The sequence below is a fragment of the Haplochromis burtoni genome, unplaced genomic scaffold (assembly GCF_018398535.1).
Source record: "Haplochromis burtoni strain Fernald_Lab_line unplaced genomic scaffold, NCSU_Asbu1 Contig_87, whole genome shotgun sequence".
In the NCBI taxonomy this organism is placed as follows: Eukaryota; Metazoa; Chordata; class Actinopteri; order Cichliformes; family Cichlidae; genus Haplochromis; species Haplochromis burtoni.
In genome coordinates this window covers 2,021,465-2,035,501 of record NW_024582448.1, presented here as the reverse complement: position 1 = coordinate 2,035,501, position 14,037 = coordinate 2,021,465, and the positions used below count along the sequence as shown (strand labels likewise).

Sequence of the window (14,037 nt, the reverse complement as noted above, 5' to 3'; positions counted from 1 at the left end):
CAGTTCTTCAGTGATTAGGTAGAGGTTCATTAGGAGGTCCATTGTCCCTCTTGGGAGAACACTCCCGCAGGGCTTTAATCTGGGACTCTTCACCATTTGACCCTAGAACTGACGAAGCGTCTCGGATGAGAGGTGAAACGTCTTCAAGCAACTTAAAGAAGTCCAGACGCTTTTATAGTAATACAAAGACAGATGATAAAAAGCCTTTCTAGAAAAGATGGATTTTTTTGTGCAAAAGTCCCCAATGTGGTGAATAATTAATTGATGTCCTAATTGTTTTTGCTATAAGATACTATACTGTATACACCCAAATACTGTATAGTACAGTATAATAATCCCAGACGTGTACTTAAATATGCTGACAAAAGAAAAACAGACACAACCGTGCGTACATGCCTCTTCATTCCTGAAGTGCTTCTCATTCTGTGACACATAAATCAGCAGCGCCGAGATGAGGACCAGTGTTTGGAGACAGCGGCTCAGTCGTGTACACGTCCTGCAGTCCAATCTGCCAATAAATCTGAGATTTTCCACAACTTTCCCTTGAGGGAAACAAAGAGGCCATAACTTTCACACAGACTGAGACAGACAAGAAAGAAAAATATGTGGATGTAAAGCAGCAGAAGTGTACATTAGGAAAAAAGAAAAATACATCGGGCAAAGAATGAGGTTTAAGGAATTCCTATTCAGCCCGCATAGATGCATCAGAATTCTAATAAAATAATGAATATGGATCAAGAAGGAGAAAAAAAGCAAAGTGTAGAGGGCATAGTTGCTTGGACCAAAGCTCTCCCATCATTCCTTTGTGCTTTGATAATATCCCAATAAGTCCATACGAAGCCGCACTCTGGCACACTCAACCAGCACGGACACAGAAAAGCCTTCTGTTACTCGTTACGCCTCGCAAATTGAATTTGCACAGTGAATATTTCGGCCGGGACGTGCCAGATGCAAAGATCTGGATAAACATAAAAGCACACAGGGAAGCCGTGTGTTTATATGCCAGTGCAGAGAGCTGGAGAAAGTTTTCTAGTGCACGCCCTCCCACGCTCTTTTCCACGGTGGAGAGCGAGCTAACCTGCATGGAAATCGGCTTGCTGCTTGAAGTAAAGCTGGAACATCCATCTCTGTGTTTGATTTTCTTCCGTGAAGGTTGAGATTTGTAGAAATAGGCATAGCGGAATTTGTTTACCCAAATAATGAATCGATTCATTTTTTTCTCCGTGCCGCGCCGGTGGGTTCGTTGGTGGGGTTATTAACATATTCAGATCTGGGAGAATGACATCGGTTACATATCATGTCAGTTTCTGGAGTGTGTCAGCGGCTAGCAGGAAGCTTACTGCATGTGAACGCCGTCATACGAGCCAGGGATATCTGACATGGACTTTTGTCTGCAGGAAATGGGCCCTTGTTTAATGCAGTTAACAGAAGCATGTATGGAATGCAACAACACAATTATCCTTTATTATATTACTCATTTGAATACTGCCGATAGCATCAACACACACTCTCACCAGGCTTCCTCCCCACGCACCGCAGAGCCCGGACAAAGGCTTTGTGTAGGTTTTCATCTAAATTCAGACATTATTCAGAAGCCATGGTTACACTGGACCCATTGCATTTCGTTCTATGGGCTGTTTGCACGTTTGATTCTGGTCAACAATATACCTTATGTGTGGGTCTATAGTACTGAGGCTAGTGCTGTAATCTGAGCTTATCTTGCAGTAGTGTAAAATATCCTTTCATTTTACATGGGGGTGTTTAGATACACTTACAGAAATCTGACTTCTTAAAGCATGAAATCTACAATGTACAGCTGAGGTTGACACAGCAGCTGTGGCTACTTCTGGCTTTTCTTCCAATAGATGCTGAAATATTCTATGTTTATATATATATATATATATATATATTTTTGAGTGCGGGTCCCAACTTGTTTTTCTCTAAAAATGCATGTGGTCAGATGGAAAAACACACAAACTTGTCCATTTGTACAAAATGAAATAGCTGGTAATGGACAGACACAATGTTACTGATGGTTACATCCTCATGCAATAAAGAGGATATATGTTGTATCAAAAGACAGCTGAAGGTGCAGAGGGTATAGCAAACGTTTGTCTTGAAACTGTTTGTCTAGAACTGTCATTGCTGCTTTTAATAGAAGATAAGAATTTAGGTGTGAAAATCATGCTTCCTTAGTTTTTAACTAAAGAGTATTCTGTATCATAAATACAGTTTTGAGATTTTTAAAGTAACACACCTGCTTTAAAGTATGTTGAAACATCAGTAACTTGTGATTAATTTGATTGTGTGCAGTTCTCTGCCTGCATTGGCATGTATGCATTAGGAGCCATGGTTCCCCCATGCAATATGAAAGCCACATAGATTTGATATTAGAGCAGTATTTCCATAGATGGCAATGATCATTGCAGCATTTACATAAATATATGTATCTGTAATTCAAAACATGTGCAGTGTTTCGACAGGAAAAATGAGGAGAGGACCAAAATAAGAGTTTAATGTCTAGGTACCAAAGTTCTTTAGATATTTAATTCTGGACCAACATGGCGGACTCGACTGACGACTATCCTGAAACGTTTTAATGCTCACGCTTCTATTGAAAAGTAAATTAATGCACTTTTAGTTTTGCCCATGCAGACTTCTCGTGTTGGAAATATTTGTTTCATTCAGTGGTTTCCTGCTGTTTGACCTGTGGCTATCCCATTGCTAAGTGCTCACCTGCTTTTAGATAAATATTTGCTGTGGATCTGGTGGACCCTGACTCTGACTGCAACAGCACAATGGCACCAAGTCCCAGTGAAGCAGCTACTTAGCACGAGAGAGAATGTGAGCTATTCTAATGTGGGCAGACTACCTACAGTCTCAATCTGAACTTCTAATCAGCGGTTACATTACAGTGGCGCCATTCGCTAATTTGTCATTGATATTGCATCAAACATAATTTAATTGCAAATAAAATGAATGAATTTTATTGGTCATGAAAACTGAGTTGCAATAACTAAATAAATGTTTTGGCGCCTTCATGAACTTGCTCTTTATGTTCTGTTCTGCCATTTTGGCCGCTGTCTTCGAAATGACGCATTTAACGATTACATTTCCACTTATTCTGTACAGTGCATCAGATCTAATAACTGTTTATCTGATGGCTGATTCTTCGAATGAAATGTAGCCCAGTCAAAGTAGTGTTCATTGTTTTGGGGCTCACCAAACAAGACCCTTCATGGCTATTTCTGCTCCTTCCTGACAGAACAGTACAACCTTTAAGTCGCATATCAGCACTAATGTTCTCCTCTCTGTTAATATCTTTTCCCCCCCTTGTGTTTTACTTACTTTCTTATATTCTTAATTTGCTAGTGTGCTTATCCTGCTGCATGACCCAGTTTGAGCTAAGCTTTAGCTGTCAGACAGAAGGCTTCACATTTGACTCTAGAATACTTAAGAGTACTTTGGTATACACAGGAGTATCAACTCAATAACTACAAAGCGCCCAGGTATTCTGGCTTCAAAATAAGCCAAAATCATCACCCTTCCTTCATTGTGCTGACATTTGGTATGATGTGTTTGTCCTAATATGTTCTTTACATGCAACTTTGCAAACCTAAGCCATGCATCAGTCCATAAACTTTAGTATTTAAAATGCTAACTGAGCTCTTGGCTTGTTACGGTTTCTTACCTGGCACAAAGCTTGAGCTGACCTTGGGGTGAATTTGTTTGAATGTCCACTCCTGGGATTATTGTGGCATTGTATGCCTGCATGTCCCGGATCAGCAAACTGCCAAAACTCCTGCCTTCATAGAGTTGCTAACGCTTGCTGATGATCAGTTTCTCAGGTGCGTTTGAATAGGAGCAACTGGCTGCTACTTGCTCTTGTGGAGGAAGCAAGTTTAGTTTAGTTTTTTAGCTTTTTTAAATGTTTTAGTTTTAGTTTTAGTTTTTCGCAGAACTGCCTCTCTGTCTATTGCATTTTCTTATTACTTTAGTAGAAGTTGAGCAGAGCTCTGGTGGGAATAACATGAGGTCACTGAAACTCCATGCACTAATAGACAAGTTTACCCCCACAGGCACACGAGAAGTAACAGCAGAGTAAGAAAGATGTCAATCAATCACTGTCTGCACATGCCCACACAGCCCTGAGAAGATTAGACAATATAAGTGAAAACACCTGTGTGTGTGCAGCTATGGGCCGTCGAGCGTAGCATATAGGCTTTTATTGCAAATTAACTTTAAAGAAATGGTAGGATGAAATGAAGCATGGATGTTTTAAACACACTGTTCTGTTTGGTATTACTTTAGCTATCTTTCTGAGCTTATAACAGATAATGAAAGGGCCTAAACATGGTTTACAGTCAAGATAAAAGCATGCTCTTGTTCAAGTATGCAGACTAGATATTGCAAAAACTTGATCACTTGAAATTCCGTGCATGTGAACACTCTGGGTGATGACTGACTGCAGGTGGATGAGCTGTCAACAGCATGGGGCTGGGGCAGGGGCAGCGTCAGGTGAGAACACTGACCAGGCCCAAGGAGCCTGGGCCCCCGAAGGAACAGGGAGAGAAGAACGGTGTGCTGTTGAGCGCGAGTGATAAGGATGGGAGGGCTAGAATAACTTGTAACTGAGGTTGATTTAAGGCAGACGTAAATACTGTATCCTGTCATCTCCAGGCACACTTCACCATGTAAGACAAAATTCTCTAACCTCCTAGGACCTGGCGTCCACATATGTGGACAACACATTTTGGGTTATTTAGACCAAAATTCTCAATTTTGCTCTACAAGGGCCTGATATCCACTTACCAGGACATTATACCGCTACTGTTCTATCGAAATTTTAAACGAATATCCTAATATGTGGCTCTCGTTTTTCTTAGAAACAAAAAATTAGGTAAAAAAAAAAAATCTGGTAGTTCTATAGTTTTACGTTCATCAGGTCCCAATCAGCCCAAATATCAGAGAGAAATTATAAATGCATGCCGTGGAAGAGTTCGGGTCTTAGGAGGTTAAAACAGACATAATCCATTCTAGCGGGTAATATATTAGGACGGTGGTGACTGTGACAGACAGCATGAAATCAGTGAAAAAAGTGTTGCTCTTACCTCATGTTTTACTTAATTGGAACAGACTGTATCACGGTCGAGATATTGCATTTCACAACTAACAAGCATTCATGGAAGGGTTCCATTGAAGTAGTAACAGCCACTGTGTTGGAGCCTGTCTTAAATTTAGGCACTGTCTTTTTGCATATCAGCTGCTTCCATTGCTAAAGGGACTAGAATCATGTAATCTGATTAAGGTCATTTCCTGTTTAGAGTTAACATTCCTGTATTCCAGATGGGGTAACAGCTATAAAAGAGACTGTAATGACCCAAGGTGACTCACACATCCTCAACCTTGTGAATCTAATCAGCCGTCCAACATCCCAGTGGCAGTTATCCAGTGACCCTTTTAAGTTTGGTTTTGAGAACTGGCAGATAGTAAAACATACTTTGTTTCAAAAGTACAGTGGGTTGTTTATACAAGTACATAGTGCTAGCTAATTTGGGTCTTTTTAATTCAAATTGTTAAGGCTGGGACTGGAAATTGGCCAATGAATCCGGTCACCCGATCTAATAAATATTTGATTATTTTGTATCCATATCCATATGAGTATACAGCCCAACAATAAGCAAGAAAATCCAGCGGTGGTTGAGCTCCAGCTGGGATTTTCATAACCACTAAATCATAGTGAGACTTCATCAATCGCACAAACTCTGGCACTGAACCTGCCAACATTTACACATAGTTTGAAGGGTCAAAAACAGTGAAGCGAAGTCTGCGATACATGACGCGAGCAATTCTTTGGCCAATATCCGCCCAACAACACTGCGCTAAGCTGCATGAAAGACCTAATGAGACCGCACTTTTTCAAAGGCTGTTTTTTATTTTATTATTGCGGGCAGAGGAAGAATGTGCTACAGTAACACAAAGCAGACCCCGACATCGCAGAAATCCAGTCTTCAAGCAATGACTCGTTTAGTCTCGGATAAGGAGAGAGGTGGAGCGGTAGCAAAGATGAAAGGTGCTCTTAGAGGTTAACAGCAGTGATAACCTCGAGGCCTAATCGTTCAAAGCTAAAACGGACGGAGCATAGCAATGAAATTCGAATATAGGAAAAGAGCAATGACAAAGGCCCTCTAGAATCATAAAGCTGCCCCGTGCTATCACCGGTCAGTCGGTTATGTATGAGATGAAGGTACTAACTGGTGAAAATCCAAATGAGAAATGTCAGAAGAATGATACGAAACACTAACCAAGGATGAGAAGACTGGCATGCACAGGAAGGAAACAACCACCACCACGTTGACATCCTGTTTGCATTCATGCTCATCAAGCGGGCATCTTTTTCTAGGCGCACATCATTCGAATCTTCTGCTAGAAGCCATTATCATTATACTCTTCCTGTTTATCAGCCTCATGCCCTCACGCTGAGCTCACAGAATGATTATGGAAACTGTTGGATGGTAATCGGATTAGTCCGAGCACTTGACAGATCATGAGTTCTGTTGGAGCGGTCCCACCGCTTTGTTCTTCTGTTTAATTTAATAAGGTCTTACGGTACGAGGGGTCGGACGTGAACATGTACAACAACAGTCTGTCGTTACCTTGTCTTTAAACTCAGTAGCTCCGAATCAGCACCTGCTAAACACTGTCCATACAGTTCTTGAATTATCAGCCTTATTTAAAGATGCATCCATTGTTTTTTGGCCATTTGGGGGTCACAAAAATACTTTTTTCAATTCAACATCATGCACAAAAGTTGCCATAAAGCCAAAACAGTGAGCTGAACGGAGTTAAAACAGTAAAGCAGAGGCGACTTTTAGATATTATTTTACATTAGTTTGTTTCCGAAGGGGATTCTTCCTTTTCTCTTTCTGGTAGCTCTAATTCTGTAGAAGCTTGTCCTTTGCTTGTTGTATATTCTACAGTGGAGATGGAGAAACACATGGGTGCTAACTTAAAGCATCTGGGGTTCATGTCGAAAATATGAAGCCATAAATTGTAATCTAAATATAGCTGCCAGTGTGCTTGTTGTTTACAGTGTTTCTCTAACTCCAAATTAGCATCCACATAACTCACTGCTTGTCTTTCTGTTTTCAGGTGTCCTCATCTTGTGTTCCAGCAACAAACTATGAGTTGGTAAGCAACAGTCTTTCTTTTCTTTTTTCTTTTTTGTGTTAGTAATTGCTTCCATGCTGTACTTATTACAGTGTCCGTCTTGGTGCAGAATTGTTGCAAATAAGGTTGGAAAGTAACATGCTCTATCAGCTACACTAACACTGCAGTCACTATAGCAGATAATGGTCCATTATCTGGAGGCCCCCAGAGACAAACTTGTGATTTGGGGCTATATAAATAAACCTGACATTGCTTGACTTAACCGTTGTTTGGCAGCTCATTTTCTGTTCTGATAAGGTTATAAAGGTTATAGCTTTTGGAATAAAAGTTTAAAAAAATCTTCTGGATAAGAAAGGTAAATAAAAAGCTGTGCTATTGAATCTGCTATATCATGATGACGACTTTTGGTCTTTGAAATAACACAGAGCAAAGTGGGACGTATTCTGGGTATGAAAAGATTCTGCAAGAGCCATAAAATATTCGCTTGCTCAGTTGCCTTATATGGTATTGACATACGAGGCTGTGTTAGACTTGGATATGATTCGCTTGCTCACTTCATCGAATGTTGTGTGTTTAAATGGTTTTGGGCGCTTGACAAACCAAAGCAAATATCCCCTGCACTTTTCTGTGCTCACACAGAAAATATTTCTTGAAATTGTCTTATTTTGTTTTTAAAAGCAGCAGTAATTAAGAAAGAACATGTTATTATCCTTGCAGTTGCCTTGGCACTAGATGCCTTCTCCATGAAGACATCTGTTTGAGATGTGCAGAGGCATGAGGCTAAGCTCTCTGGGCATTGTTAAAGGCATGTGTTTGAGTTCATTGCTTTCTGAAACACCTTTGGGATGCAGAGGGCAAGATTTTACCACAAAAATAGACTTCACCGCTATCTGTTGGCCTCTATCAGTTTTCCCCCCACCTTTTTCATCTGACGCACTCCTGCAGCCATCACATGGACTAGGTTCAAGTTTCACCAATTTAGGTGTTTATCCAGAGTTTTAAGTAGTTTATTAGTAGTATAGTAGTATTTTACTAGTCAACGGTAAGGAAGAAAAAACAATTTATCCGCTAGACATATGTGTGTCATGTCAAAAATACACATATAAATAATATTGAAAAATTTTAAAAATATACCTTTTTTTTATGCATTTGTACAGTTGTGTAACAGACACTGTATTCATTATCATTCATGATGTTTTTCATAGCCACATTTTTCAAGCAGTGTGGAGGACACTTTGTTAGTAATATTGAAATACAGATTAAAAAAATATTATAATATCTTAATTGGTTGTGTATTGCTGAAGAAAGCAGAGACAAACAGTAACTGCAGGGCAAATCTCGACAGTCTATCTCTTGAGCTTGCCAAAAGGCGTCTCCCTCGAGGCTTTTATGCCTGCATTAAAGGTGCTGATTGCCTCCATAAACACGGACGGGCTGAGGTGTAAAACACTGGTTGACGTGTCTTTACTGTACTACTGAGGAGAGAGGAAGAAACATAGAAGTGTTAAAGCTGAGGGAAACAATGGACTTCAACACAAACAATGGCACTTTTTTTAAATTTTCTAAAGATACAACTGCAGATACTGAAGAGGAAATAGGAAGCATGAAAAATAAACACAATGGTGGACACCTGCTTTTATGCACCTGAAGTTTTCCAAAGACTTGTGGTGTTAATTTTTGTTGGTAAGCTTTGCTGTGTTTGGTTTTTAAAATGCAGTATGTATTACAGAAATGAGTAAGTTACTGTGTTTGTGCGTCACCTCTCTGGTGTGTGACAGGAAACTGGATGGTGTGTGTGTGTGTGTGTGTGGACGTGAGAGTGTGCATGCCTGCGAGGCCTGAGGTGTGCTCTCAGTCAGCTCTCCTCAGCCCTTGTTTGGTGAATTCCTTTGCTCACAGCCAAAGGCAACGTGATTTACTGCCCTGCATCAGGTACACTCTGATTGACCATATATTAACTCAGTTGGAGAAAAATGCTGAAAAAAAAATAGAAAGGTTTTGTTTTTTTTTTAATCCAGACATTCCAGTAAGATTGACGAGCTACAACTGGAAGAAATTCAACTTTATTACCAGATGATCGCGCTCCTTATGTAATGAATCTCATGCAGCTGCTACTCTGCTACAGATGAAAATAAGCAGTGCTTAATGAGTTTACTATTTTATTTGAATTTTGATTTTTTTTTTTTTTCATTTTTATTCCTTACTGGTCCAAACAAAAGTTAAAAAAAGTAAAATTTGGAAGCAACAAAATTGGTTCACAGCAAATGCATCTTGTTTTTGGCTTTTCATTAAACCACATCATCATGACTGCAATGAGGTGTTTAGTAGGTTCTGCGGGAGCTTTTGAAATCTTTGATCTTCCTCAGCAGGTGGAGTTGAAATTGCAGATGTTCAAAGCCTTTTTTTCAGAGCATTTGAAGTGGAGTTTATTATGTATAAAAACTCAATTTCAAAAGTCTTTTTTTTTTCTATTCTTGGATCCTGGCTGTCAACAAGAGTGCCTATCCATAATGCCCTTACTAGGTATGCAGAGGCCCTATTGTCCTGCTGTTCAAACCTTTTTTGAGGGGGAATGGCCAGTCAGAAGAAACTTCGCTGAATGTCAGGGTGGCCTTTAAGTGTGAGGACCTAAAACCGGTTGGTTTTAAACAGTATAAAAGATGTGCGATGTAGCTACTGGTTTGTGAACTTCTCGCATAAAGTCTTAAGCTGACTGATTTCTCGTAATCAGGTTGGTGTTTTGAAATTGGTATTAAGGAGTGAAGGGGTCAGCTGACAGTCAAACCGCATGTTCATTGGCTAAGAACCATCACATCCTGTATAATTCTCCTTTCAGACTCTAATAATGGCAATAATTCGCAAAATGAACGTAATCGTTTGTTGAATGTGACCCCAAAGTAGTGACTGAGCCTTAAAAAAAATTATCAGGATAATGTCTACAAAGGTCAGAGGGCTATTTTCACCATATTCTACAGGAACAAAGTCATTTTGCAACTACAGCAAACTGCCCCCCTGGTGGTCATTTAATAGACTGCAGGTTTAAGGCAATTCTGCGAATCCGAGGGCCCTATAAAGGCCCAGTAAAAGATGAAAAATGATTATTTTGAACTTTAAATGACGCAGACCTACTCTAGGAGATACTAAGAATAAAAGTAGGGAGCTGTACTGTAAATGAGCATAACTGATCCCCTTATCACAACAGCTGGGAGTAAAAGAGTGCAGACTTATCACCATTATTTAAGTGTTAAGAGAATTGACTTTTCTCATTGCTTAAGGTAAATCTGTCTCCATAGCAACTGGTTTAAGGGCACAGCACAAAGCTAGTCCAACAGTGTGCAGGGCACTGTGTGAACTAAGCTGGATAGATGCAGCTTTTAAATGTACTTACTTTTATTCTGGTCTCAATCAAACTGTGGATGATAAAGCCAGATGAACGGTTAGAGTAATAATTTTGTACTTATGAATAAAACTTAACAGCACCAGCATTAAGTCAATGATACTGTGAAATTGGTGCTTAGTGATTTTAGTATGTTGTAGCAATATACTGGTGACTACCTCTGGAGTGAATTTGAAATGATTCAGCCCACGGCTGGAAGGTGATGCCAACATTTACTGTAAGTGATGATGTGCGTTTCAGATATCTTCAACTGTTGAAGATGACAGCAACTGCCTCCAACTAGCCCCCTCTTGGGTGAGGGGTGCACAGTGTGCCGTGGAGCATGCTGGGAGCATTCCTCAGATATTCCCTCATGTTGAGCTCATGTTGCCAGGAATCAGTTTTATTTTGCACAGCCCTTAAATGAGGGTACGTGGGCTGTCGTGGAGATGTTAGGTGTTCTCACCGGTGAGATAGGCTGCACATTTGTTCTCGCAAGTAAAGATAGGCACACACTCAGAGAACCATAAACCACTAACACCTACGTCATCCACCATTTTTTTTAATATAGGTCTTGTGTAGTCAGGGAACAGGGCCAGGACATCGCTGAGTAATGAGTAACTGCAGGGCAAAGATGGTGTAGATGTGGTCCAATTAGTGCTGTGTTTAGAACCACACATATTTCCCCGATGTGCCCTGTGTTACGCTGTGTATACAAGCAGCAACCAGGGATCCGGTTACAAATTACAGAATGTTCGCAGAGCCCTGGGAAAGCAGGAACTAAAACATAAAATAGGCATGTTTAACATTGGACTGAGAGCCAACTAAAGCATAATGCATTGGTGTTTGAAGTGGATATTACATAAAGATGCTGTGTGAAAGATAGGACATCATGGTCAAGTTTTTCCTCTTCCGGCACTTTGGTTTAGACAGTAAAAAGAATTAGTTACATACTGCTCAGAGTGACTTCCCTAAGGAGATGGTTGTTAAACAACTAGGAGAAAGTAACTTTCATGCTTTTTCTATCCAGTTCCATAGAATTCCAATCCAAATGCAGTGTGCATGTTCTAGAGATTCAGTTCTTTTTTGTGAACATATAACATTTTAAAGCTCATACAAGTTTGGTTGCTTTGCATCAAATTGCAAAGCAAAATGTATAATGCACCAAAAGTATATACCAGTATACTTGTAACTGATACACTGAAAATAACTGAGCCTTTTGGTTTACAATGGTGAATTACAATTGAACAGTGGCTTATAAATTGCAGTTTTATGAAGTCATCCCACAAACTTAGTAGCTGCAGTCCAAGTATTTCCAGCTCTGTTCACTCTGACCTGATTACCAGAATGGACTTTTTTTTGCGTGCTAAGCAGTTATTTATTTTTACCAGTGTTAGAAAACACAGTATGAAGACTGTCAGTTTAGATTGTGGTCACTCAGTAACTGCAAGGTATAAGATGCCAATATATCCCTCCCTTTATGACTGCTTTAGTTTTGTTGCTATTAATAATCAGCATGTTTGATGGCTAAAACCAAAATAGACCATCTTTACTTGAAAAATCCTGACAGTTACCCCTCAATAGTTTTACACAAACAATGCCATACTTAGTAGGGAGTCTGGTTGGGGGATTTGTGTTAACACAGTAAGACTGCCACAGTTAGCTTCTCTTTACAAGCAGTCAGCATTGGTTTCCTTTTTCCCTGACCATAGTCTTAAACAAGCTAACTTAACAAGCTGTTTTTAGCCACGCCTACATCTTGTTCCCTCACATGTTGAGTAATAAATAATTTGGTGAGAACACAACTTTTTTCCTAGTGATGTTTTAATCTTTTCAGTAAGTGGAGTTGTAACAAAATGCCTAAATATCAGAATAAGCTGTATTAGCATGATAACATTCTACTATCATTCTATTATCTATTATTCAATTATCAAAGAAACATTCTAGGTAAGCATATTGTGGACACTTATTTGGGCAGCTACTTTGAAGAATGTATAAATTAACTTAAATTTCAGTGATCAACGGGATGTAAAAACTAAATCAGATAAAATCTGGTTATAAAGTTTGCTCACTTTACCTAAAAACAGACCTATCTGGGAGTGATGCTTCTAACCAACATCGTGTCTTTGACCTGGACCTCATGTCTTTTATACAGCAGCAATTTCTGTTGAAATAATAAAAGAAGTTTGATTTTTTTTCACATAAAAATTACTGTGAAAAACACCACAATCACACAGGGCCACAAACTGGTCTGCAACCCCCTTGCAGTTAGAGAAGAATGTGTATTCCGATTGCTAATTGGTTAGGGAACTGATTCCAACAGTTGCAGTTTGCACCCTCTTTGTGCCCACTTGCCAATCACTTGGGGAATACACATTTTTCCCTAGCAACCAGAGGTCACCAATTGGTCTCTAAGCTTTTATGACTGGCACCTCAGAAGGTAAAAGCCTGCTTTGCATTAAATATATATTGTTTATCCACCAGTGACAGAGCAACATGATGATCTGGAAATCCGCTGCAACCTCAAGCACCTCCAGAGGGACACATCTGGCTTTTAGCTGTTAATTCTTCCGCTGTTCGTCACCACCTTGCTTCTGTCTCAGTCTCCTTTTTTTGTATAACATAACATAATATAAATATGGTTTATAAGAGCTTTCTTTCTGCTGAACACAGCTGCCTCCTGTAGCTGAAAATGACGCTATGAGAGCGATGACTGAACCAAAATAGTACAGCTAAACAATGAGCTCAGAGTTGCTATAAATCTTAGTAAAGCAGAGCAGAGTCGTAGGTTCAGTTGATAACACATCACTATGAAAGACTTATTAAACATCGTTTTCACATTTTAATTTTATAATTTCTGCAATTTGCTGTCTAAACCAAATCCTTCATATTTTTTTTGGAAAATAAATAAAAACCATATGTACTACAACATTTGAATCCTCATGAGACATGCTTACCAAAGAAACATATCATTGTTTTTATGGAATTTTTGCGCTCTTACCGTACGAGCACGTACTAGAGCACAAAAGAAGCAGCTTGTTTAATAGGTGTGTCTTTGTTTGTGTCCATGACAGCGTGACTTATTAGACTCTCATTGCACATACACGTTAGAAGTAAAAATAGTTGGCGGATGCTTTTGCATACTCCCCCCCCCTCTCGCACATGTTAGAAAAGGCTTGTGGTTACATAACGGAGCGAGCGGCCAGGTCCGTATCAGTAGGAGCAGGGACAGGCGGGGGGTGAGGAAACAGAGCGATGTCAGGGGTGGTTTAGGGTCACGGCCGGCTCAAGGGTTTTTCCCACAGCAAGGACCGGCCGCTCTGTTTTACCCCGGGTCCTCAGGGATCCCTGGCATGTTAGGGCCTAACCCCAAAGGGGGAGGAATTGAGAACAAGCATACACACTCCAACCTTAACCCCAACCTTGGATGCACACAGGCCCTGCCTCCTCAGCAATGTGTTTACATTTCTGGGACGTGGCTATGTGAACGC

The 14,037-nt window shown here is 40.0% G+C and overlaps 1 protein-coding gene across 15 annotated transcripts in view; it reads left to right on the top strand.

Annotated features, from left to right (window-relative positions):
• The window catches only part of tns1b (tensin 1b), a 184,819-nt gene that overhangs the window by 103,081 nt on the left and 67,701 nt on the right, over positions 1–14,037 (top strand). For all 15 annotated transcript variants that reach the window (XM_014334657.2, XM_042222520.1, XM_042222518.1 and 12 more), the window contains one exon: positions 7,153–7,191. In XM_014334657.2, coding sequence (XP_014190143.1) covers positions 7,153–7,191 — 39 coding nt within the window. The remainder of the gene's footprint in view (positions 1–7,152; positions 7,192–14,037) is intronic.